Here is a 26461-nt window from a genome sequence, read left to right as displayed (position 1 = left end):
TTACAGCTTGAAGCGCGGTCAACAGAATATTGCCACGCTAGCTGCAGGCATGAAGAGGGACGATGCAGAACAGATGGATTGAAGTGGCTTTCCTTGAACTTGGGCCAACCGGACGTTGGGAAAGTGAGTGTTCGCGAAGCTCACAGCAGGAAAGCACAATTATCAGAAATCGTGATCGTAGAAAGTGTACATATGTGTACGGTGTCGCAATGAGTTACCTTCTTTCCCCAATCATTGATTGGTTGTGTTATCCTTTCCAAATTGCTGACTGGTGATGTTTTCCTTTCCCCAATAGGTTATTGGGTGGATGTTTGTACAGCACCTGACTGGTTATTCTCCCAACCGAGATCGGGGACATAGGGTTTAGAACCAGCTGTTTCGGCAGGACCGAGGGCTGGTTTCGTCACGTCGAGTCAGTCAAGTGTAAATATGTTTTCTCCTTGCTTGTATCTTCCTGTGTGCTTTTAATTTTTATAAAAAGTTAACCTCTCCAGAAGTGTCCTCTTGCAATGTGATTGAGCAATTCGAATCTGCAAGACGTGAAGAATCCTACAACAATTATCATCAACCCAATTTCCCTCTACGAGGTCTTAAGAGAGGATTTCAACTGGCGCAGCCGTAGAGGGGACAATCAACTCTTACTGATCATCAATGCCTTCTTCCTGAAAATGAGAGAAGCCAACAGCCACAGAAACCAAGGAGCACAGGGGATTTTTTAATTAATTTTTTTTTGTGGTGTTGATCAAGTAAGAATATTACTATCGCTTAAAGCTAATTGATTAGAAAAGCAGAAGAAAAAACAACCACATGCCGCCGGTGGGATCCGAACCCACGACCTCCGAATTACGCGTCCGGTGCTCTAACTCTGAGCTACGGCGACGGCTGTCAAACCTCCTGCTTTCGGGGGTATTTATGTTTTACAAATAACCTAACATTGAGAGTGTTCATCAGCGCCACCCACGTTCGTAAGCGGCGGACGTGGAACGTTCTGAGTTACCGCTGGTGTGACGTAGAACGCCATCGAACGGCGAGGGTGGAAGCTGTGTGAGAACCCTCTTCCTGAAAAGAAAGAACAGCAAGTGGATGCGGAAGAGCAGCAATGGTCGAATAAAAATTAAATATATTTTGATACAAATATCTTACTGATCATCAATCCCTTCTTCCTGAAAAGAAAGAACAGGAAGTGGATGCGGAAGAGCCGCTATTATCGAACAAAAAGGAAATATATTTTACACTATGCGCTCACCCTGGCATCGTAGAGGATGTGCTGGTGCTCGGAAAGGGGAGTTGTAGCTATCACAGAATGGTAAGGTCCAGAATTAGCATAGACCTGAAGAGAAAACAGAAGAAATCAATGAAGCGAAAGCCAATTAACGAGTTAGCCGTAAGAACGAAAGTAGAGTAATCCAGAATGTTGGTGCACAACAGATATTCCGCTCTATCATATGAAGGCGATATTAAAGTTCAAGCAATCTACAATAATGTCATGGTTATCACTACGGAGTTAGCAATAGAAATAGGCGGTAGGATCGTTGGACAGCATACCGGCAAGCTATCTCAGCAGAAAAAAAGTGTGATATAGAAACTCCAGAGTTTGAAACCACTAACCCTATGGACAGACCAGAACTGGTAGAGATATGAAAGTTAATAAATAAGCCCAAGGCAGTTTAATATAGAAGAATAAAGCATGCTCTCAAGAACGGAGGTAGCCTAAAAGCAGTGAAGAGAAAACTAGGCTTAGGTAAACAGCAGATGTATGCGCTAAGAGACAAAGAAGGCGATGTCATTAGAAATATAGAAAAGATAGTTAATTAGCTGAAGAATTATAGACAAATCTATGCCGTCACCAACGTAATCAGAACATTAGTGAGAGTTGCAGGAGCGCAGAGCAACGTGACATCCGGCCAGTAAAGAGGAAGTAAAGAAAGCCGTAGGAACAATGCAAAGGTGCAAGCAGCTGGTGAAGATTAGATAACAGCCGATGTCTTGAAGAATCGAAGGTAGGTTGGGCGAGAAAAACTAGCCACACTGTAGACTCAATACCCCATGACCTCCAGCATACCTATGCTTCCTATGCTACCTACAGTGTATTAGTTCTAATCAGTGCGATAGTGTGTTTTAGTGTTTAAGTTGGTTACATTGTATAGGAAGAGCAGGGAATTGTCAGGTGCGAAACTACCCTTTGCTTGCTTTTCTTTTATTTGCGCAATGTAGGTCAGAAAAAAACACAAACAAAAATGCGAAGAAAGGTAACTATATCTTAATAAGAAAAGCGACGGCAACGCCTTGAAAATTTTCAGACTGATCAATTACTTCCCGCAGCCTGCAAGGTATTTACTGATGATGATAGTCAATTATTACGGCCCATGGGCATCTTCAAGGTATCTACTAAGTTAATCGCAAATAGAATTGCGGCAACCTGAGATTTCAATCAACCAGATGAGCACGCAGGGTTTCGTAAAGGATACTCGACAGTAGACCATATTCACAGTATCAATCATATTATTGAGAAATGAGCAGAATATCACCAACTCCTATGTATAGAATTCATGCTTTACGGTAAAGCATTTGAGTGTGAAAAAGTCAGCTGTCATACAGGCATTGCGGAATCAGGGTGTAGAAGAGTTTTATGCGAAAATGCTGGAAGATATTTCTAACGACTGAAGTCAGCAATAAAGTCAGCAGTAAAATTACAGTAAGAAAGGGTGTCAGGCAAGGACGCACGATCTCGCCTATGCTATTGACTGTCTATCACGAGGACGTGTTCCGAGGCCTGGATTGGGAACGTTTTGGGATAAGTGTTAATGGAGAATACCTAAAAACTTTGCGATTCGCTGATGACATTTCCTTGCTAAGTCACCCAGGAGATGAGCTGGAAAGCAGGGGCAATGAGGTAGGCAGCGCAGAACGGTGGGTATAAAAATTAACATTCAGAAAACCAAAGTAGCGTTCAACAGCCTCGCAAGGGAACCGCGAGGTGGGCGCATATAGCAGGTTCCTTGAGGTCATGAATGCAGGTTACCAATATCCCTGAAGGAAAAGTATAGAACAGCTGTATGTTACCGGTACTCACCCATGGGGCAGAAGCGTGGAGGCTAATCCTCAGCTGCCATGTAGGCATTGCGGAATTAGGGTGCAGAAGAGTGTTATGTGAAAATATTGGAAGATATTTATAACGGCTGCTCAGATACCATACTCCAGGACAAAGTCAGCAATAAAATTCCAATAAGGAAAGATGTCCGGCAAGGAGACACGATCTTGACAATGGTATTTACCGCCTATTTACAGGAGGTATGCCGGGGCCTAGAACGGGAACAGTTGGGGATAAGAGTTAATGGAGATTACCCAAGTAATTTGCGATTCGCATGTGACATTGCCTTGCTAAGTCACTCAGGACATGAGCTGCAAAGCATGATCATTGAATTAGACAAGCAGAACGGAGGGGTTAAAAATCAAGGTGCAGAAAACCAAAGTAATATTCAACAGTCTAGCAAGAGAACAGCAGTTCGCAGTTGATGTCGCGGTGCTGGAAGTAGTAAGAGAATATGCCGACTTAGGACAGGCTGTGACCACTGATGGTGACCATGAGAGGCATGTAATCAGAAGAATAAGAATGGGGTACAGCGCATATGGCAAGTTCTCTGAGATCATGAATGGCAGTTTCTCAATATCCCAGAAGGGAAATGTTTAGAAGAGCTGTATCTTACCGGCACACACCTGTGCGACACAAATGTGGAGTCTAATAAAGAGGGTTAAGCTTAAGCACACCACAGCGATCTATGAAAAGAAAAATGATAGGTGCACGTTAAGAGGTCGGAAGCGAACGGAGGGCGCGAAGAAACAAACGTGGGTTAATGACAACCTAGTAGAAATCAAGAGGAAGAAATGGGCTTGGGCAGGGCATGAAAAACGAAGGCAAGATATCTGCTGGCCCTTAAAGGGCCCCTGCCCACCCGCGGGCAGCAGACACTCTCTACCTCACTTTGAGCGAGCCTCCTCTCCTTCCATTCCCTCCTCGAAATTTTTCTCTCCCGCTCCTCGTCGAGTAGGCTCGGCAAGGCAAAATCACCCCTTCCTTCCTTCTCCACCAACTCCCTCAGTTTTACTATTTTTTACTTTTTATGGCAAGGGTTCAAGGCTGTCGCCGCACGCTCCCTCCGCAGTTTTTTTTTTGTTCCTTCATGCGGGTTTGTAGGCATGAGCCAGAACAGAAGGCGCTGCGGAAAGCGTTGTGCAGACGACGCGACGCCAAGGCTACGCCCAATCTTCTCCCGTCAGTCAGAACGATGCACCAATGGAGTGCCTTCAGCGAAAGTAACCCCCCATGACGTCAACGGGGTTCAGAGTAGTGGGCCGGGCCCGTTTTTGAAGGAAGGAAAGAACGAGCGGACTTTGATTTGAATTTTCGCAGCTTTTCGGGGCGCGCATGGCTCTAGTATTTTGCAGAGGTTATCTTCGATGCCTCATCTATGCAGTGGGCTTGTTTTTCAAAAATTTCCGGACCCTGGGCAGTGGCTCTTTAAGGGTAACGGAGTGGATTGCAAGAAAAGGAAAACCCAGCAGGGGGCGGCATAAAGTTAGGTGGACAGATGAAATTAAGCTTGCGTGGATACGGTGGCCAGAACTGGGAAAGGACCAGGTTTATTGGAGATTCTTGCGAGACGCATTTGCCCACCAGCGCGCATATTCATGCCAGGAAAAACGATGCTCACGATGCTCTGCGGCTTGTTGACGACGGCGTAATGGTGCCACCCCGGTCTAGTGTGCTCGTTCTCGTGAAAAATGATTTTTTTCCACGACTACGATTGTAGCACTGCTAGCAACGTACCTCTGCTGCTCGAGAATGGAGTAGCCGTCGCTCGCGGGCTCGTCCAACTACAAGACTGCTGGGGTAATTGGCTCCTTGCAAATTTTGCCAACGAGTTGTAGCATCTCGGCAAGGGCACGGCTGTCGCCTTCCTGTATGACTCGCTATGTTGACTCAAGTGTGCGCCCTAGAGACAGCCCTTCAAGACCGGGCTCCAACATTCTGTGCCCTCACGCCCGTCAGAATCAATCCGGACTTGGCGCCTGAGGTGAAGACCCTTCTCTCGGTGCTTTGAGCGCATTTCTTATCAGGCGCGCCAGTGGACCTGGCTTTTCCGGAAATCATTGAAGACCTAACATTTTTTGGTGCTCTTAGCGCAAACGATATGGCGCAGCTTCAAAGGGCGGACCCAGAGGTACGCCGCTCATCGCGTATTTGGAAGGCTGCGATGGTGCCCGTGTTCTTCGTGTTTTCCTTCGTGGGCTGCATTATTTCACTCTACAAAACGGCGTTCTCTTCAAGCGCAACCTTGACAGCAACACCGTAACAATTCTACTCGTAGTGCCGTCACAGCTGTGACCCGATATCTTGAGCGCTTGCCACGACGAACCGTCTGCCGGCCACATGGGAGACTGTCGTACCTTACCAAGGATTGGGTAGAGGTACTACTTTCGCAGATTACTTCGATCAGTGCGGTCATGCGTCAAAACCAGTCGTAACTGGGCCGTAAGTCGCCACCCTTGAAAGCCGCCGGATTTCTTCACCTCCTAGCATCTCCGAAAAAACCTTTCCAACAAGTAGGAATGTACGTACTCGCCCATTCCCGCACTCACCCACTGGAAAACGTTGAATTGCTGTCGCGACAGATTTTCGATGCGGTACGCTGAGACAACGGCGCTTGCGAACGGAGCTGCTTTCGAAGTAGTTAAGTTTTTTGTACGCAACATTGAGCTGTGTCATTGTGCCCCTGCGGTTATAAGTTCTGACCGCGGAGCTGCTTCCACGGCCCGCTTGACTAAGGCAGTCTTAGATCTGACCCACACCAGCCATAGGCGTACTACGGCGTAACACCCACAGACAACTGACTTGGTGGAACGCCTTAACAGAACCTTGGCTGACATTCTCTTGATGTATGTAGATGTGGAGCATAAAACGTTCGACCAAATTCTCCCATACGTATCATTCGCGCACAATAAGGCCGTGCAAGAGCCAACGCTGCTCAAACCCTTCCAGCTTGTCTTCGGTCGTCCAGTCATTACGTCTTTGGATGCCATGTTGCCCGTCGACTATCACTGTGACCAAGGGCCTGATCTTGACGTCGCCGCTTTCATTCAGCGGGCAGAAGAAGCACGTCAACTGGCAAGGTAGCGAATACACCATTAACAGCACGACGACGCTGACCACTACAATCTCAGACGGCGAACTGATGCGTTCGAGCCAGGCTACCATGTGTGGGTTTGGACACCTCTTCTTCCCTGTGGACTGTCTGAAAAATTACTGCGCGATACTTCGGTCCTTACCGTGTTCTCAGCCGTATTATCGACGTGACATACAAAGTTTCACCGGCAACCCCAGCCCGCTCATAGCGCAGACCACCACATCCGGATGTTGTGCACGTCGTTCGTACGAAGCCGTACGACGGCCGTCCTGCTGATTGTACTTGGATCTGAGTGCTGCCCTTTCTGTGTCGTGATTACTTTGTTGAACCTTGCGCTTCTAACCTCTTTTTCCTACTGCGAAAGCAGGCCGCATCAAGGCGATGCTGCAGAGGAGGGAGAAATGATATAGCTACGAATTGCAGGAAATAGAGGAACATCGCCATCTTGCTTGCGACCGCTCGGCAGCCTGGAGCAGTTCTGTCCCCGATTGTGTGACACGTAATACTCGTGACTATATAATATAGGTGTTGGCCAGTTCCAAAGAGCTGTTCACTGCGGATTAAATGCGAAACAGGCTTTATCCTAGCGACGCCTAGCGAGCGCCCTGCTGCCAGTGCACCCGTGGCTGCACATCCTGATAAAAGCTTGTCACTAGCGTGCGTAGAATGTATTCATGCTGCTGGGTTAGAAATAAGCTTATCTATCGCGATGTTTTTATGCCGAATTATCCATAGCTGAAATTATTTTGCAATTCCCTTAGACCCGGATATTAGGGGATCGGTTGTATATATGTTAATGTTTTCATGTTAATGTGTTAATATGTTAATGTGTTAATATGTTAATGTGTTAATATGTTAATGTGTTAATAAGTTATTGCGTTTATAATCTGTAATATATGTGTTTCTTTTGTTAATGCTCTTACAAGTGTTGAGAGTGATGTATAGCCTTCTTTATACTAACTTACTGTCTTTATTTTGGTATATTGTTGCCTGCATGCTTGTATACTTTTTTTCTATTGGACCCGTTACGAGCCGTTGGCTATGGGTCCGAGCAGTGTTTGCGTAAATTTGTAAAGCAACAAAGACCAATAAATAAATTAAATTAAAAAAAAAGCTTCTGTGCGATTATTCGTTTTGGATGCGTCATTTTAGCGCTGCCTTATTCATCTGATGAACAATTCTGATTCCTATATGTACGCCGTGAAACTAGTATGCTGAGAAATGGGGACGCGCAAAAGGCAATTCATGCCATACTAAAACGACGCCTCCGAAGGCAATGGTTCCTCAAATGCTTCAGCGGAACACCATACAGACACTGACCATGCCCTCGATAGGGACGAGGCATGTGTGACTGCCAGGGAAAAACAAAGATCAGAAAACACGCGTTCGAACCCCACCGCGGCGGCCACCTATCGATGGAGGCGCAGCGCAAAAGGCGCCTCTGTGCTGTGCAATGCCAATGCATGGGGACCTCCTATCCGGGTCCCGAGGTGGTCGAAATTATTCTGAAGACCTCCACTACGGCACGTCTTCCTTTCTTCTTTCATTACCTCCTTTATCACTTCCCTTATTGCGTGGCTCGCGTGTGCACCGACATATGTGAGACAGTTACTGCGTCATTTCCTTTCCTCAAAAAGTAATTTTCAACGCTTGCTCACGGCACCGCTCTGCATTCAGACGACATCACATACGGTTACCTGCACACGAGATGTTTTATCTGCCACCCTGCAGCACACATCATTCGCTGTTGCACTCCCGACCATAAGATAAACCTGTCTGGGTACCCGCCCACGCGGGAAGCTCTGGAAACGAAGGGGTCGACCGACTAGCCTAAGGAATATGCAATCGCGCGGTCGTCCCCACGGACGCAGACGGTCTTTCGAGGATCCCTAGACCTATGCCGAAATCACCAACCTCCAGAGATAGACGAGAAGCGAATTCCCGCCTCCCCAGCCCTACTTAAATTGAGAGAGAGAGAAAAACTTTATTGTGACAGGAATTTGGGGCACGCCCCAGGATTCCCGCACAACCCCACTGCTCTTGTGTTTATGTTCCTAAGGTCCATAGCACTGGCAGCCCGGCCGGTGGCGATGGTCTGCACGGCCGGGTCCTCCGAGCGCAGCAGGGTCTCCCAGTCCCCCCAGGTCTTGAGGTTCTCTAGGTCCCGCGGGGGAGTGTCACCGGGCAGAGGGAAAGTATGTGGAGGGATGAGGCGAAGGGTTCTGGGTATAGGGCGCATGCCGGAGTGGGGAAGTAGGGATGATAGTGGGCTAGGGTAATGGGCGATGGGAGAGAGTGTGTCTGTAGTCGGCGCAAGAGTGTTGCTTGTTTGTTATCTAGGGAGGGGTGCGGCAGAGGGTAGAGCTGGCGTGAGGCTCTGTAGGCCTGCGTCAGCTCGCTAAATTGAGCGCAAGTTGCCATGCTCCGCAGGTTCCAGAAACAATCGATCCTTCGCTATTTGAAAATTTTACTCAGCGTACGAGCCCGTCCACCAAATTTATAATCAGGGAGAAATTGCCGCCCAGGCGCTCATCCTCTGGGGTTTGGCGAGAAATAAATAAATAAATCCTCCCCGTCAAACCTTACTGCCAGCTCCATCCGAGGAGGAATGGAACCAAGTTTTCAGAAGGCCTGACAAGACAATCCAATCCAACTTTCACTCCTTTCGTGGGTTCAGGAAGTCGCCCCCAGCTGGGGGTGATAGCAATCCCAGTTGCCCTAAATCCCTGCACGCTAAGGCGATAGAGTTGTTTCCCTCTCCCTCTGCCTGAAAAACCATCACGATGTGCGGCACTGGCTCATTTTCTCAAATTTTGAACACTATATCGGTATAGGCGCCCAAACGCCAATAGCTTTTTTTAATGCGAGTGCACCATTCCGAAAGGTAAACCCCGAGCATGGTCTTGCGATGTTCGTATGCTAGCGGTCTTTGTGGGTTTGTGCGATCTGAAATAAATAAAGAAATTGAATTAAAATACACATCCGTGACTGGGATTCAAACCCGCGAGGCCGTCAACAGACTAGCTCCGCTGGCCACTGCGCGAGAGCACTAGGCTTTCATCGGAACCGAACCCACTTCGCGTAAACTGCAACACACTCTCGCGCTGTGCACTCCACATCATCTAACTCATCAAATAACACTGCTATACAAATAATAGTCGCGCTCTTAGAACAGGCATGTGCCTTGCATGCTTTGGCCTGGACACCACTGTGGAGCAAAAAGTCAATAGAACAGTGCACTTAAGCGTTGACAACTTTGCTGCAAATATGGGCTCTGCAGAACTGTGTAAATTGGCATTGACGACGAAAATATTGGAAGATGTTTAAGGTTCGCTTTAAAGTGTGTAACACGACAGCGTGCAGCAGGGTGTCAAGGAGTCCACGGAACGCCATCGCCGGTTCCGCGTGACGCCATGCCCATTGGATAAATCGCTGGGAGTCTGTAGGTGCGTTGAGTCAGTGCAACATAAGTAGCGCTCTCAGGTACGTGGTGTCGGTTCCAGCCTGGAAAAAGCTTTGTATTCACGCAGTATTTAGCGCAAAGCAATGCTAAACCACAGCAGCTTTAGAGCGTAGGCTCTATTGGCCACGGTTCAAGCCTGCGAGTTATTCTGATTCCACGGATAGAATTCAAGATGGCGGCCTCCATACCAAGCATATTCTTTTACAGCATGAAGGTCTGCTTCTAACGTTTCTGGTCTCAGCGTTATGCGTTATAACGCAAACCGTAACCCACTATGTCCATGGTAACCGTGGTGGTTACATAATAGAATATAACACACAAAAAGACAAGTTTATTGTGTACAGTCAGAGCGTCAGTAACGTCATTTTCAAGACGCTCATCAGTCGAGTAGCCCAGCTTGCCGCTCTACAACAGCAGAGGTAGCAAAAATAATGCTGGAAGCTATTCAACAAAAAAAAATTTGGCAGGGTAATCATTCAAGCCTGCATTATTTCGAAGGCCTGTGACAGGAAGGTTTGGTTTGGTTTATGGGGTTTAACGTCCCAAAGCGACTGAGGCTATGAGGGGCGCCGCAATGAAGGCGTCCGGAAATTTTGACCACCTGGGGTTCTTTAACGTGCACTGACATGGCACAGTACACGAATCTCTAGAATTTAGCCTCCATCGAAACTCAGCCGCCGCGGCCGGGATCGAACCCGCGTCTTTCGGGTCAGCAGCCGAGCGCCGTAACCACTGAGCCACCGCGGCGGGGCGCTCCGCTATTAGGACCGTGCAAAGTCTTCCGCCGCATCGGCAGCGCGAATTTTAAAGTCGTTCCTAATGGAAGTGGGGCCATCGGCAGCTACGAACTGATACTGTTCCTTTGGGTGGCTTGAAATCGCAGCTCCAGCGTGACTGCAGTGCTTTTCACTCCGTATTTTAATCTATGCGTTCGTTCTGTACATGATATTCTTATTTTTTTCGGTTTCCTGTCCTTATCGACTGTATTTCTCAACTTTCCTCAGTGCGTTTCCTGTCGACATTTCCTTTATTACTTTTCTATTCATTTTTAAATACTTTGCTTCGCATTAGCTCGATGCTTTCGTTTTACGGTGGAGGGACTAATGCCACTCGCCTCACCAGCGCTACCTCCGCGCTGATTCAAGAACAGGACTAAGAGGACACAGTCACATTAGTGGCGGCTGGGCTGAGCTAGGCTTTTGGGAATCAGCTCGGCCGCTCAGAGGTTTCCGTCTATGTCTGCGGCCGCCATTCTTCTGGTTAGTCACAATATTGATGGTCTTGCTTTTGCAATCGTGCCACCCACAAGTAGGCAAGTATTGAAGGTATGGGCTTCTATTCGAAATGAACGCTACCAGTATATACATGGGGAACCTGCGCTGAAGTCTTCCGCGTCGATTGCAACGCCATAGAAAACACCCAGCGAGAGCAGCAAGCAGATTTCGTGGCACTCGGTCAGCTCTCTGGTGGTGGTGGTGGTGGAAACTTTTATTGCCAATGATGTAAATCGTGGGGGCGAAGCCCTCTACATGGCACTTGGATGCCTCCTCAATGTGAGGAGGAGGCACCCTTACAACGCGAAGGATAGCCCCTGGAGTGCAATCCCTCTGTGAGCGCTCCTGTGCCTGCGTTCCTGTGTCTCTCTTTCGTTCTTGTTGGTTCGCGCTGATGCTTTCCCCGATTGTGCTGAGCTGGGCGAGTTCGGCTTGTCTGTGTCTTCTCCTTTGTACTCATCCCTTTGTTGCGCTGAGTTTTCCAAGGTATCCAAACGCTATGCGAAGAAACTCGGAACGCCTCGAGGCGTCCTTAGCACAGGCGAGCGCTTGGAAATAGCCAGCCGAATGTAGTAAAAGTGCCTGGTTTCAGCCGGTCGAATGTGCTGCGTGCCGCTTAGCGCACAGAGCGCTCTGAAACGAACAGCATCAGATGTTGCCAGCGAACAGCGAACAGCGAATGTTGCCAGCGAACAGCGCTCCAGGGGTCAAGGGTCAGGGTGGATAACACCGTCATATTTGACGTGTAGCATATGTCATGCATACAGGAAACACGGCAATGCGCGGCCCGCGATTCTGTGAGCGGAAGCGCGGCCAGATGGCGAAAGTTTGCGCATGTGCGGAAAGCTCGAGAGGCGGCACCTATAACGCCTTCTCCAGTCCGTCGTCGCGCTCCTACTTGGCGGTTCGCGCTAATTTTATATGGCAATATCAGACAGAGAAGCAGGCGACAGTGCACAACAAAACAGTGGACGGCATTCAAAACCAGGACCATAGGTAATGCAAAGTGAAACGTTCGCACCAAAAGCAGTGTCAAGGGTAAAAGGATAAATACGAAAACAATAGAACCATTAGAGAGTGGCAGCAAGAACAAAAACATTCCTGTAATTCACAAAATCTTCGAGAAACGTTATTCCTCCTATGATAACGAAACAGGGAGGGTGCTAACCTATCTGCCACTGGCGTTCGAAATATTGCAGGCTTGAATGATTTCCCTGGCACATTCTTGTTTTGTTGAATAGCTTCCCGCATTGTTTTTGCAACCTCTGCTGTAGTAGAACGGCAAGCTGGGCTACTCGACGAATGCGCGTCTTGAAAATGACGTCACTGCACCATAAAACACGCACAACCGAAACAGAAGTGCCGAGAACGCGCGCACTCAACACTGAATGTTATTCGATGAAAGATGAATGCGTGAAAAAAATAAAAACCACGTGGTCATCGCTGCCAAGTAGTTGCGGTCACATCCTCGCACCTAGGAATTGCGCATCACAGCCTGAAAGTTCAACGGAATGATCGCTAGGACACACGTGTTGTTTTTTTTTTCTTTATAGTATTGCCCTCGAACAACTCTCTCGTACGGCGTCACTGTGCCTAGAAAAAATTTTTGTCTTGTCTAGAAGCGGAAGACGCAACTTCTCCAGTTTTTTTTTTTTTTGCTCGCACAACAATGCTTTTGAATTTGGGAATACTCACCAGAAGACAGACTTTAAAGTTTTCCTCTACCATCTATCATAAAAAAAAAAATTCAGTTGTCAGTCTGTCCGCGTCCCTTCCACTTCTGTTTGTGTTGCTCGTGTTCTTCTCCAGTTACCATGTTTTCGAGAGGAACGTCAGCTCTTTAAGACCAATCCACATTGACCAATATAGGCACTGCTGTGTGACCAATAAACTTCGTGCACAATGCCAGTTGCGCCTTTCTTGAGAGGCCCAGTACGTCATTATCTGCATTTGTGGTTCTTTTTCTTGGACGGGATAGGGAAGAATCTTGATAACTTGCATGATGCAGGAGACATCATTTTCGTGTTTTCTCCTGGTCGCCTTTTTTAAATTATTCAAAAGCTTGTGACGCAGACGATCTCATATAGACGCTGAAGTTTTAGTATACAGCAGCTGATTATTTTTGTTCCTCATCGAAAAATCGCTTGTGCCTCAAAGCTCTCCTTCGCCTAATGATGACAGGCTTTTTTTCAAGCAACTTCAATGCTGTTGAATTGCATGCGGAGTTCCAAAAGCTTGTACGAGAAAATAACTTACAATTCCAGGTGCATAGGGATACAAAGGTAACAAAAACTCGCATAAAGAATATAAATATCAATTTTTTTTTCTGTCGTCCTATGGTGAACAAAAGCATAAAATTCCACCTATGTTTTGAAACTAACAATGCAGATGCATACGCAGCTTAAAATACTTTAGAAAGGGCAAGGCGTGTTGATTCCAAACGTAAATAACAACACGTAGTTCTACTCTTCTTCGTGTCTAATTCTATGATTATTTTCATTACTACTTGGTCAGGTCAGCAGCTCGCCACAACTTTGACAATCCATATAAACTTGTGCGGCAATGTTTTTGTAAACTCCACTGCCAGGATGTAATAAAAGCTAGGTGGTCGCAGTAGCCTTACTGTGCAACTAGAGCGCTTGTCTCTCACATTCTTTTTCCTAGCTGCTGCTTATTTATCGAAACCCGGGGCTGCAGCATCCACCGAAAGTGAGAAAATTTCTGCGCCTCCCATTTTTTTTTTTTGCATACGAACTCCTGCCAGCTGTCACTGAAAAATATTTAGAGCGCCGCAGACTGCAGCGTCGCAGGCTGTTGGTCGCAGATTGTGAGCACTCAAGTCTTCAGTTTTGAGCCCTTAGTTGCGTGCCAACGTTTGCAAGGTATTCTTTCTTTATGCTGCATCATAGATGCCTCCTTTTTATGCTGTAGCTTTTAAAAGGAAAGATTATTAGTTTTAAAATCCGTTTGCACCTGTAAAATAAAAAAAAAACCATACGCTGACATAGCGAAAAGCTGATTGTCCCCGTAAATACCTGCATTAAGTAATGCAAACTAAAGCTTTTTAAAGAATATTAAGATAATAAATAAAGCAAAGTTTCAGCGCGGCTTTGTAAAGTTTTTATTTTGCATTATACTCAGGTTCCATTTAGACGCACGTGTAGGAGTTTACAGTTCCAAAAGTTTATCTTTCAGCACAAACTCTTTTGCGAAAAACAGAAAGGTCCTCTGTTTGGGTTGCTTTCATTGCAGATTGTTTTTAACATGAATACCCAGAAGATGGAATTCAGAAAGATTTTCAGATGGCAGCCGTTTTGTACACAAATCGAAACTGAATGACGGAGAACACAACACGCAGCTGGTATCTCCTCACATATCTCCCTGTTCTTTCCGAACCAAATAGTATTTGGTGAAGACGATGATGCGCAATGCACTGAGAAACTGTGTGTCGTATATGCCACTCGAACAGAGCTCAACAACGAGTGTGTGTTGTAGTTTAACACCACGGGTGATCGCTTGTGAGAATGTGTCTGCATAGTGGAATAGCTAGTCGTATACAGTACTATGCGGCGGGCATGCATTGTGCAATCGTGAATTACCGGACAGACGAGAGACGAGAACTATTTGTGGGATTTCTAAACAATCAGTATATTGCTGGCAAGATGGAGGAGTTGTACTCTATTAACGGGAGAATGGCAGCTATCGCAATCAGGCTTAATAACAGGTACATGATGAAGGTGGTGCAGGTCTATGCGCTTACATCCATCCATGATGATCAGATTGTTCGAAGATTCTATGAAGACGTGGTATCGGCAATGAACAAAGTAAATATTCAGGGGCCACTTTCTCTCTCGAATGTGCTGCAAGGCGAAAGCGTTTCCTGGCGCACTTTTTAGTTCTCATATATTATTTTTCTTTTTGTTTGTTTTATTTTATTTCACATTATTTTTATCTCTGTTTGTTTTCTTTTTTCCTTCCTTAGGCTATTTATTTTATTTAGGAAGCCCATGCATTCACTAGATGCGCCTTTATTCATACCCAAATCGTGAGCGTTTGTGGCGGATTGGTAGCGTCGCCACTTCAAATGCCAAATGCTCTGGTTCGATTCCCAGCCTCGAGTTTTTTTTTTTAAGTACTGACGCCAAAATGCGGACAAATTTGCTGACATTCTTTGGTCACCACAGAATGAGACATTAAAGGCCTTAAAATTACAGTATACTGTACTAATGGGTGACTTCAGTGCTAAGGTAGGCAAGAAGCAGGCCAGAAACCAGGCGGTAGCCGGCTACGGCATAGCCTCCAGGAATAGAATGGGAGAGTTATTAGTAGAGCTCGCATATAGAAATAACTTACTGATAATCAGTACCTTCTTCATGAAAAGAAAAAACAGAAAGTGGACGCGCGAAGAGCTTTCATGGTAGAATAAAAATGAAATATATTTTGCACTATGCGCTCACCCTGGCATCGCAGAGGTCGTCGTGGTGCTCGCGAAGGTGCGTTGTAGTGATCACAGAATGGTAAGGTCTCGAATTAGATTAGACCTTAAGAGAGAATGGAAGGAAACAGTGAAGCGAAAGCCCATTAACGAGTTAGAGGTAAGAAGCAAAGTAGAGGAATCCAGGATATCACTGCACAACAGATATTTCGCCCTAACTTCTGAAGACAATCTTACACTTCAAACAATCTACGATAGTGTCACGGTTATCATTAGGGAGTACACAGTAGAAGTAGGCGGTAGGATCGTTCGACAGGGTACCGGCAAGCTATCGGATAAGGTAAAAAGTCAGATATAGAAACGCCAACTGGCAGAGCTACGAAAGTTAACAAGTTAGCCCAAGGTAGCCGACATAAGGAAGTTTAATATAGAGAAATAAAGGATGCTCTCAAGAACGGAGGTAGCCTAAAAGTGGTGAACAGGAAACTAGGCATAGGTAAAAACCAGATGTATGCTCTAAGAAACAGAGGGCAATGTTATTAGAAATATAGAGGAGATAGTTAATGGAGCCGAAGAATTATCCACAAATCTATGCAGTCGCCCATGTAATCAGAACGTTAATGAGAGTTGAAGGAGCGGAGAACGATGGGATATCCTGCCAGTATAGAGGAAGTAAAGGAAGTCGTAGGAGGAATGCAAAGGGGCAAGCCGCTGGTGATGATTAGATAACAGCCGATCTCTTGAAGAACGGAAGGTAGGTTGGGCGAGAAAATCTAGCCACAATGTAGACTCAGTGCCCTATGACCTCGAGCATACCTATGCTTCCTATACTGCCTACAATGTATTAGTCCTAATTAGTGCGATACAGTGTTTTAGTGTTTAAGTATGTTTCATTGTATACGAAGAGCAGGCCATTTTCAGGTGCGAAACTACCTTTTGCTTGCTTTTCCTTGATTTGCGCAGTGTAGGTCAGAGATAAAGAAAACCAAAAATGCGAAGAAAGCTAACGATATCTTAATAAGAAAAACAACGGCAACGCCTTGAAAAACTTACGACTGATCAGTTACTTCCCGTCGCCTGCAAGGTATTTACTGATGATGATAGTGAAGTATTACGGCCCAAGGGCATCTGCAAGGTATTTACTTAGATAATCGCAAATAGAAATAGGCAACCTGAGATTTCAATCAACCAAATGATCAGGCAGGCTTTCGTAAAGGATACTCGACAATAGACCATATTCACAATATCAATCAGATCATTGAGAAATTAGCAGAATATCACCAATTCCAATGTATAGCGTTCATTCGTTACGAGAAAGCATTTGGCTCCGTGGAAACGTCAGCTGTCATCCAGACATTGCGGAATCAGGTTGTAGAAGAGTTTTATGCGATAATGCTGGAAGCTATCTCTAACGACTGAAGTCAGCAATAAAGTCAGCAATAAAATTATAGTAAGAAATGGTGTCAGGCAGGGAAACATGATCTCACCAATGATATTGACTTTCTATTACCAGGACGTGTTCCGAGACCTGGATTGGGAACATTTTGGGATAAGTGTTAATAGAGAATAGCTAAAAAATTTGCCATTCACTGATGACATTTCCTTGCTAAGTCACCTAGGAGATGAGCTGGAAAGCATGGGCAATCAGTTAGGCAGCGCAGAACGGTGGGTATAAAAATTAACATTCAGAAAACTAAAGTAATGTTCAGCAGCCTCGCAAGGGAACCGCGAGGTTGGCGCATATGGCAGGTTCTTTGAGGTCACGAATGCAGGTTACCAATATCCCTCAAGAGAAAACTATAGAGCAGCTGTATCTAACCGGTACTTACCTATGGTGCAAAATCGTGTAGGCTACCAAAGAGGGTTCAACTTAAGTTAGGGACAATGCAACGAGCTACGGAAAAATGTATGATGTGCGTAGTTTTGAGTGCCATGAAGAGAGCATAGTGGGCCAGGGATCAAAGACGTGGTAATGACATCCTCATCAAGATCAACGGGAAGAAAAGGGCTTGGTCAGGGAATCTTGTTGGCAAAGCTAGAAACCATTGGTCCTTAAGGGTAGAGGAGTGGATTCCCTTAAGGGCGAAGGACAGGATTAATTGGAAAGACAAGGAAGAGGCCTTTGCCTTGTAGTGTTCGTAGTGGGGCTGATGATGATGATACGTAACACATCTGGTGAGTCAGCCGGTTTGATTTCAATGCAATAAAGAAAAAAATTGTGGCAATGACTTAGTGCTCTCGTGCAGTGGTCAAAGAAGCTGATCTTTTTTCGCTCCCGCTGGTTCAAATCTAAGTCGAAAAAAATGTTTTTTATTCTTTTATTTAATAAAGGTTTGGCTCGGTTCCACCGATGGCGGAGACGTGGCTCAACCAACAAACGGCCGCTTAGTAGGTGCGCTATAACAAAGTTCCGATTCCGGGGACTATGCCCACATGTGTACGCCTTAAACGAAAATGCGGTGAAATTCTTGGAGTGTTTCATTTTGACAAAATTTTATTAGCGGGCTTCTCGTCCACTCACACTTCTTCAAATTTTCAAAATAAATACATGCGACTGTCGAATACGGGATGATGAGCATAGGCCCTAAACCCGGTTATGGTAACCTGTATAGCGACTGCGTACCGCGTTCCATCCGCGAACGGCCTAAACTACCGTCTGACGATGATGATTCCTCCCCCCCCCCCCTTTCGGCTTGCGCACGTGACAAAACTCCTCAGGGAAGATATCTGTCAAGCCTCAAAGCAGCAAATTCACAGAGGTCAATCACAGGTTCACTGAAATGAATTGTTCATTTTCATCACCGTGTAAAAGACGTCAACACAGAGCGCCCTCGCTCCTTTGGCTGCCTAACTATTTCTAATAAATGTGCGATTTTCTGGAGCGCAGTCTGCGGTCAGTCACTCTCTATTACCATCCTAATGCTTAAGTAAAGTGGTACTAACACATCCCGGTTGTCATCCTAGAATATTGATTTGACAGAATATGTGTTAACAATAGTTTCTCTTAAGTTTTCTGTGGTTCATTCTCTATTTAACGACAACGAGTGCTTTCAACGCGTGCTGTTTACTTGCCACAAGTGCGGAGGTAGCTTCTCTTTGAGGGAGCACAGGGACTGGCATTCGTGAAACCAGCCCCCTGGTGAACCAATCAGCAACACTGCAACACGAATGAAGAAGACGAGTTCCAGTAGTACTGCAGTAAGGAGGAGCTGGAACAAGTGCACCAGTGCCTGTACTCCAGCTAGGCCAGCTGTGCTACCGCTGTTTGTGCAGGCATGACAATGGTATTTATCAAATAAATTAGGTTTTATGGCTCCATAGCGGACGCCTTATTATAAGCTTAGTACTGAAATAAAAGCAACAGGAGCCAAGTAATCTAATTGGCGCTAGTAAACCTGAGCTCCGAAAAAGACCTTCATAAAAAATTTAAAGTACTTGTTAATTCGTTTAAGCTATAACACTGCAATGGACGGAGATGAAAACAGCTTCAAAACAGCATAATTATTCTGCGTCCACTCTCCTACGCAGATTCCACAGTGAAAGTGCCTAAACGCCTGCTAGGCAGCACAAAATGCGCATCTTGATGTCACCTGATGTACTTGAGCGATGCCATTGAGGCACAATGCTTTGCAGGAGTACACGCGTACTCTTTTCTTTAGCACGAGATTTATATCAGCGTCCTCTGGGGATGGCATGTCTCTCGACAGCGTCCCCCAGATTGGTATTTCCTGAGGTTACAACAGTTAAGAGGCTGGTAGCAATAAGACTGCTGTTCAATTTCATAAAGGAGCTCTCAAGCACCTATGAAGAGCAACAAGTCGTAAATCCATATTTTGTCTGAACTTAGACAACTGAACTGAGACACAAAACACACCTCTACACCCACCAGAGATCTGACACTCATGGGCGAAAACTCGCGAGCCCTTTCCTGCGACTTTTTGCATCCTCTGGCTCTCGTCCGTCTCACGCGTCCGCGTATGTTGCACGGCTGCTGCAGAGCACCTGCATGACTATGGCAGGTGCTCCTCAGAGAGCAACGTAGGAGACAGGTGGGCCACCTTGGTGACGCAACCTTGCGGAGTCTTCACAACTTTCCACTGGATCGTGAGGAAACTCGCTCCCATTGCAGCCGTCAGTTCAATTAATAATTGTTCCCCTGGGAAGAGCAACCTGTTTACACAAGGCTCGCCACTTGGTGCACCTGAAATCGGAGACAGCGTCGCATCGCTTAAATGCTGCACCACGGCGCCAGGAGCGATATGAGGATTATCAGGATTATTACGCTATCCCTTCGTACCGTGAAGGCATAGCCTAAGTATCCCCTCCAATATTCTTTTTTCATCAAGGGTGCACGGTTCTTCCGTCGTGTGCAACAAGCGCACTCTGTATGCATGGGGCTCCAATTAGCTCTGCACCACCACCTGGCTTGGTCCGCATGCAGCGTCCACGAGCTACGCCATTGGTTAGGAGCAGGACTTTGGTAGACGAAAGCCACAATAAATACAGCAAAGTAGGTCGTAAGGGTAATTCAACATGATGGTGATATTGTATCATTACAGTAACTTTCGCATGTGTCCTTTCTAGTATTATTTACATTTACCTTTGAAAGAGTAACAGTATTTTGAGGTTTTTTTCTGATGCATACGAAAACTCTCGTTCCAACACGAAGATCTGATAAATGTGTAAAAGAAATGGCATGCCTTAAAAAATTAATGATACCACTCACTGATCACTGTAGAGGGGCAGAGCGCCGACAGTTCAGCGTGCAGAAAGCGACGAGAGAACACAGGAGCGCAGACGGTGAGATTCGAACGTTCCCTTGCCATAACTTATCTTCTGTGAAACACAAAATAATTCTTGCTGATGAATATCCGTTAAGGGTACTTAACTCCCGCGGCTTCATCCAGAGACATACAGCATAAAATGAAAGTGTTGGGGATAAGAGTTTATGGATAGTACTTTAGTAATCTCTGATTATCTGATGACATTGTCTTGCTATACCTTTCAGGATTTCAATTCGAAAACAAGATCAATAAGTTAGACTGGCGAAGTTCTATTCTGGGTCCAAAAATATATGCAGCAAATCAAAGCAATCTTTAGTCTCTTACGGGAACAGCAGTTTACAATTAGTAGCGAGGTGCTGGATGTATTCAGGGAATACGTCTACTTGCAGATACGGATCAGAAGAGTGAAAGAACTAGAAGAGTAAGAATAGGGTGGAGCGCAATTGTCGGGTTCACTCAGAGCATGAATGAAAGTTTACCAATATCCTTCAAGAGAAAAGTATATAACACCTGTATCTTACCGGTACTCACCGATGGGGCAAAAACGAAGAGGCTAACGAAGAGGGTTCAAATTGAGCGCAGCCGGCTATGAAAAGATAAATTATTTGTATGACGTTGAGAGACAGGAAGAGGGTAGAGAGGGCTATGGATCAAGCAGGTGTTATTTATTTATTTATGGAATACTGCTGGCCCTAAGATGGGTCCAAGCAGGAGGGGCAAAAGTACATAAAAGAAGCGCGGCAAATTACATATCACAAAACTAACACATGAGTAATAGAACATAGTAAAGAACGAAAAAGAAAGAAAAAGTGCGAGGCGGCCGGAGGGGTCTTTCAGGGAGGATAACCAGCAAAGCCCATGGTGGTCCGTCACGACGTCAAATGGACGACCATAGAGATAAGGGCGGAATTTGGTAAGAGCCCAAACGATAGCGAAACACTCTTTTTCCGTTACTGAGTAATTAGACTCTGCCTTCGTCAGGGTGCGGCTTGCATAGGCGACAACGTACTCAGCAAAGCCAGGTTTGCGCTGCGCGAGTACAGCCCCGAGACCAACACCACTGGCGTCGGTGTGGACCTCGGTAGGGGCCGTCGGGTCGAAATGGCGCAGGATAGGTGGTGCGGTGAGGATGCGGCGTAAGGTATAAAACGCGTTGTCGCATGCGGGTGACCACTGTGAAAAGTCGGAGCTGCTGGATAGGAGTTGTGTTAAAGGGGCAGCAATCGATGCAAAGTTTCGAATAAATCTTCGAAAGTAGGAACAAAGGCCAAGGAAACTGCGCAGTTCTTTGACAGATGTAGGCTTGGGAAAAGCAGCGACCGCACGAAGTTTGGCTGGGTCTGGAGAAACGCCTTCCTTGGAGACAACGAGCCCTAAGATAGTGAGTTAACGAGCGGCAAAACGGCATTTCTTTATGTTTAGCTGCAAACTGGCGTCAGAAAGGCAGGTCAAGACGTGCCTCAGGCGATGGAGGTGGGTGTCAAAATCCGCAGAAAAGACGACGATGTCGTCGAGGTAGCAGAGGCATACCTTCCATTTTAATCCCCGCAAAATGGTGTCCATCATCCTCTCAAATGTTGCAGGCGCATTACAAAGGCCGAATGGCATAACTGTAAATTCGTATAAGCCGTCGGGGGTTACAAAAGCGGTTTTGGGGCGATCGGCCGCTTCCATGGGGACCTGCGAATATCCGGAACGAAGATCGAGGGAAGAAAATAGTTCGGCCCCTTGCAAACAGTCCAAAGCGTCATCGATGCGCGGAAGAGGGTAGACATCCTTCCGCGTAATCTTATTAAGGCGGCGGTAGTCGACACAAAATCGGATGGAGCTGTCTTTCTTCTTGACCAGCACAACAGGCGAAGCCCAAGGGCTACTGGAGGGCCGGATCACGCCGTCTTGGAGCATTTTATCAACTTGCTCTTCGATAACATGGCGTTCGGTGGCAGATACACGATAGGGGCGCTGCCGCACTGGTGCGTGGTTGCCGGTATCGACACGATAGGTGACCGTTGAAGCTTGGCCCAAGGAACTCCGATGACAGTCGAAGGAGGAGCGGTACTGGTGAAGGAGGTTAAGAAGCTGCGTCCGTTGCGGGGAAGGAAGATCGGTGGCGATAGAGCGAAGGAAGAGGTCTGTAGAGGAGGAATCAGGCGCAGAAGATGGAGGGCTGAGCGCAGTCATGGCTAGATGAGGCGAATCGGCGGGGCCCTCGCAGTTCAGAATGGACGTAATAGATTGTACACTGAGGAGACATTCGCCATGGCGCAAAGCAGTAGGGAAGGAAAACGGGTTAGCGACCCATAGCACGGAGAGGCCAGCAGAAATAGTGAGCACAGCGTAGGGCAGCGGGAGGGACTTGCGGCGCAGGAAAGTGCAGGCCGGCGTGAAGAGAACAACGTCATCACAAACAGAGTCACAAGAGATGCTCACAAGCGCAGCGGAGCTGGGAGGAAGGACGATGTCTTCGGTGACGACGGCTTTAGCGCACGGATCAGAAGGAGCAGCGTCTGGCGAGACATTAGGCAAAGGGGAGAACCCAACTTCTGCGCGAGCGCAGTCGATGACAGCTTCGTGACGCGACAGGAAATCCCACCCTAAAATTAAAGAATGTGAGCAAGAAGGCAGCACGACAAACTCCATGTAGTATAGTGTGTCCTGGATTCGACCTCGAGCGGTGCATGCTGCTAACGGCGTAATCGGCTGTGCGCTGGTCGTGCGCAATGTGAGTCCCGAAACTGGCGTCTTAACTTTCTTTAAAGAAGTACATAACTTTTCGTCCATTACCGAAATCGCTGCACCGATGTCGATCAGAGCCATCACAGACACGCCCTCAACAAAAACATCAATAAGGTTCGCAGGTGACCGATGAGGTCTTCGAAATTTCGACGGCGGCGCAGTTCTTGCCTCCGGAACTGCGGCGCCTAGTTTTCCTGCTGAGGAGAATTAGAACGACGTCGCATGGGGAAGATAGAGCGGCGTCGTGGCGAAGGGGTGGGCGGCTGGAGAGGGCTGAACGATCAGGGGAGAAAGGACGACTTGGCGTTTGGTCGACAGCCTCAGAATATTGGCGGGTTGGAGGCCAGTACCCCGAATATTGCGCGCGTGGTGCTGGCGCTTGTAGATGGCGACGGCAGTAGCGCGCGACGTGGCCAGGCACTCCGCAAGTGTAGCATACAGGACGGTTGTCACTCGTGCTCCACGGATTGCTTGCTCTTCGAGCTGGTCGCAGGGCAGGGGAAGACGCTTGCACAGGCACGTACATTGTAGGATAGGACGACGGCGGGGGCTATACTAGAACGTCGGCGCCAGTCCGAGGACCGGCTATAGGTCTTGGGGCGACGTAGGCGCAAGACATGGGACTGGTGACAGACCTTGGAGCAGCATCGGCGTAAATCAAGGGTGCGGCGACAGGTGGCGGAGAATGGAAGGTTGGAAGCGCCTCAGTAACCCGGTCTTGTATGGCCTGTCGAAGAGCCGGCGCCAAATAAGGCGGCGCCTGTTGAGGGCTAGGCAGAAGAGAAAGTTGCCGAGCTACCTCTTCACGGACGAAATCTTTGATTTGCTGCAGCATAGAGGTATTGTCAGCTGCAGGCGCCAGTCCAGAAAGCGATTCAACCTGGGCTTGGTGTTGCCGCGTCAATAACCGCTGTTTGCGCAGCTCCTCGAAGCTCTGGCAGAGCGTGAACACATCCTTAACGGTGCGCAAGTCGCGGGCTAATAGCATCTGAAAGGCATCATCGTCGATACCTTTCAAGATGTGTTTTATCTTGTCGGCTTCGGACATGCTCGCATTGACGCGTTTGCATAAGTCAATGACTTCTTCTATATAGCTGGTGAAGCTCTCGCCGACGTGCTGCGAGCGTTCACGCAAACGCTGTTCAGCCCAAAGTTTCCGGACAGTGGGGCGACCAAAGACTCCGGCAAGCTTCGTTTTGAAGGCCGCCCATGTTCGGATGTCTCCCTCATGGTTCCGATACCAGAGGTTAGCGACCCCCGTTAGATAAAAAATTACGTTGTTCAGCTTCGTATCGTCGTCCCATCTATTGTACAGGCTCACCCGTTCGTATGACGCGAGCCAGTCTTGCACGTCATTCTCATCGGCTCCGCTGAAGATTGCCGGATCTCGCTGGCGAATGAAGCCGGCGCAGATGAGAGCTGGTCCCGTTTGCACAGATTGGTTTTGGGTGTCTTCTGGCATTTCAAGCATGGGAAGAGTGCGGTTACGCAGCTCCACGGTGGAGATTTCTACCCCGCACCTCCACCAAATGTAAGATGGGTACTGGGATGGTTAGAGGTACTGGGCGGTAGACACAGAGACACAGGCCTCGTAGACACAGAGGTCGAGCACCACGAGTACACACCCAAAGCGATGGCAATGCCGCTCAACACAACGGTCAGAAGTTCGTCCTCGTCTTCGCTTGAACAGGAACTTCTTCATCGTTACAAAGGAAATAATAACTCAGAAATTATTAATAAGCAATTTTGTTAATGACATCGATGCTGTTTATAACCTCAGGCGAGAGTTCATTCCTTTGAGTTATTGCGTGAGGAAAAAATGAGGATTTAAAAGCATTGATTCTAGCGATGTATGGTGTAAGTGATTTCATGTGACGATGTCGTGTTAGTCGCGTTGTGATCGGTTTAAGAAATAAATCAAGGCTCACGGATAGCTTGTTAATTTTTAGTGGAAAAGAAATTTCAATCGTTAATTTTTTCTTCGTGTTTGCAATGTCTGTATGTTGTTTTGTGCCACACGAGTGGTTGGAGAGTAAGTAGAACGATATTTATTAAATGAAATCTAACAGACTATCGCTTGATCATTTCCAGTGCCTCAATGTTATGTTTTGTGTAAGGGTCCCAGACGGTGCATGCGTGCTCAAGCTTCGCTCTGATGATGGATGTGTAGGCTAGAATCTTTGCACTAGAAGGGGCACCTTTTAATCTATGCCTAAGAAAGCAAAGTTTCCGAAAGGATGACGTACATATGTTGGCAATATGTTTATTCCAGCTAAGTTTAGTGGTTATAGTCACACCTAAGTAACACCACTTAAGACAACCTAGTCGAAATCAAGAGGAAGAACTGGGCTTGGGCTGGGCTTGTAATCCGAAGGCAAGATGAACGATAGTCCCTATGGGTAAAAGACTGGATTCTGAGGGAAGGGAAGCCTTCAGGGATTGGCAGTAAAATTAAGTGGGAAAATGTGATTATGAAATTTCCGAGGATTGGGTGGCCACAGCTGACACCGGAGAGGTCTATTTGGACAGGTATGGAAGAGGTCTTTTTCCTTCCTGTGGGGTTTTGCACACAGCATTATTTTTTTTCCACTTGATATACGATGTGGCGCATTATGAGGGCTAAGCGCAACCAGCAATGATCAGCAAACCTTGTTTGGTGAAGCAAATATGAGGCTTAAGCAATCCATATGGCGGTTTTATGCTGCCTTAGTGACACACTTAGTACACTGAGAATGTATGCTGACACCAGCGGACTGATTTCAAGGCACTTGATGCCAGAGATGTGGACTGCCCTCGTTAGTTTCTCGGGTGCCTAAATAATAAATATTTTAATAAAAACCGCGTTTGCCATTAATACGTACACGATGGTGGGGAACTGGAGTAACAGCTTCCTTCCGGCAGCTTCACGGGGCCCGAAGTCTCCACTCTGGCAACGGCAGCCTTCCGAGGAAATCTTGAGAATATCTTGTCCATCCGAATGCGCTAGCATCTGTGCTGAGAGACGCTAACGAACACAATTACACAGGGCGCGAATGTCTTACTTCAGTAAACGAAGGCCCCGCCAACGCATTGCTACTTGATGGATCTTCCCGGAAAGATAACCAGCATATTGTACGATGGTTTGTAACGACGCAAATGTGCGGCCGTACAATTACGAGAACATTTTTCTAGTCACTCATACGGCTGCCACCCATTCCTTCCCGAACGAAGCAGGTCTTTTCCGGTTCTGTGAAAGTTTGGCTTTCACAAGAAAAACATTATGAAATGGCAATGCGAACGCTAAAACCCCAGCGCCATTGCGGATGGTAGCCTGCTTCCTCTATGGAGGAATGGCTCACAGCTGGCTTAGAGATAGAATTTTATCGAAAATAACAAAACTAAAAGTAAAACAGAGGAGTTAAAGTTGCAGCAAAGACAAAGTTTATGTCTTATTGTCCTGCTGGTGAATTATATGAATAGGTGACGGGCCTGGATTGGAATGAAAGTGGTTCTGCAGTTTTGAAAAGGAACAAATCCGTAAGCCATCTTGCATGTCTGTCATCTTTTCTAAAGTTGTCGCTTGTTCGAAAACTCGTTTTGAAGAA

The 26461-nt window shown here is 46.8% G+C and overlaps 1 protein-coding gene across 1 annotated transcript in view; it reads right to left on the bottom strand.

Moving 5' to 3' along the window:
* Positions 1–638: 638 nt before the first annotated feature.
* Positions 639–26461, bottom strand: part of LOC149327122 (kelch domain-containing protein 3-like) — a 45445-nt gene continuing 19622 nt past the window's right edge. Inside the window, exons 3-4 of the mRNA XM_089564793.1 lie at positions 1247–1330; positions 639–662 (exon numbers count right to left, since the gene is read on the bottom strand). Coding sequence (XP_089420919.1) covers positions 639–662; positions 1247–1330 — 108 coding nt within the window. The remainder of the gene's footprint in view (positions 663–1246; positions 1331–26461) is intronic.

Source organism: Amblyomma mixtum, chromosome 10, assembly GCF_055824585.1.
Source record: "Amblyomma mixtum isolate Tamu chromosome 10, ASM5582458v1, whole genome shotgun sequence".
NCBI classification, from domain to species: Eukaryota; Metazoa; Arthropoda; class Arachnida; order Ixodida; family Ixodidae; genus Amblyomma; species Amblyomma mixtum.
This window is presented reverse-complemented; position numbering and strand designations above follow the sequence as displayed.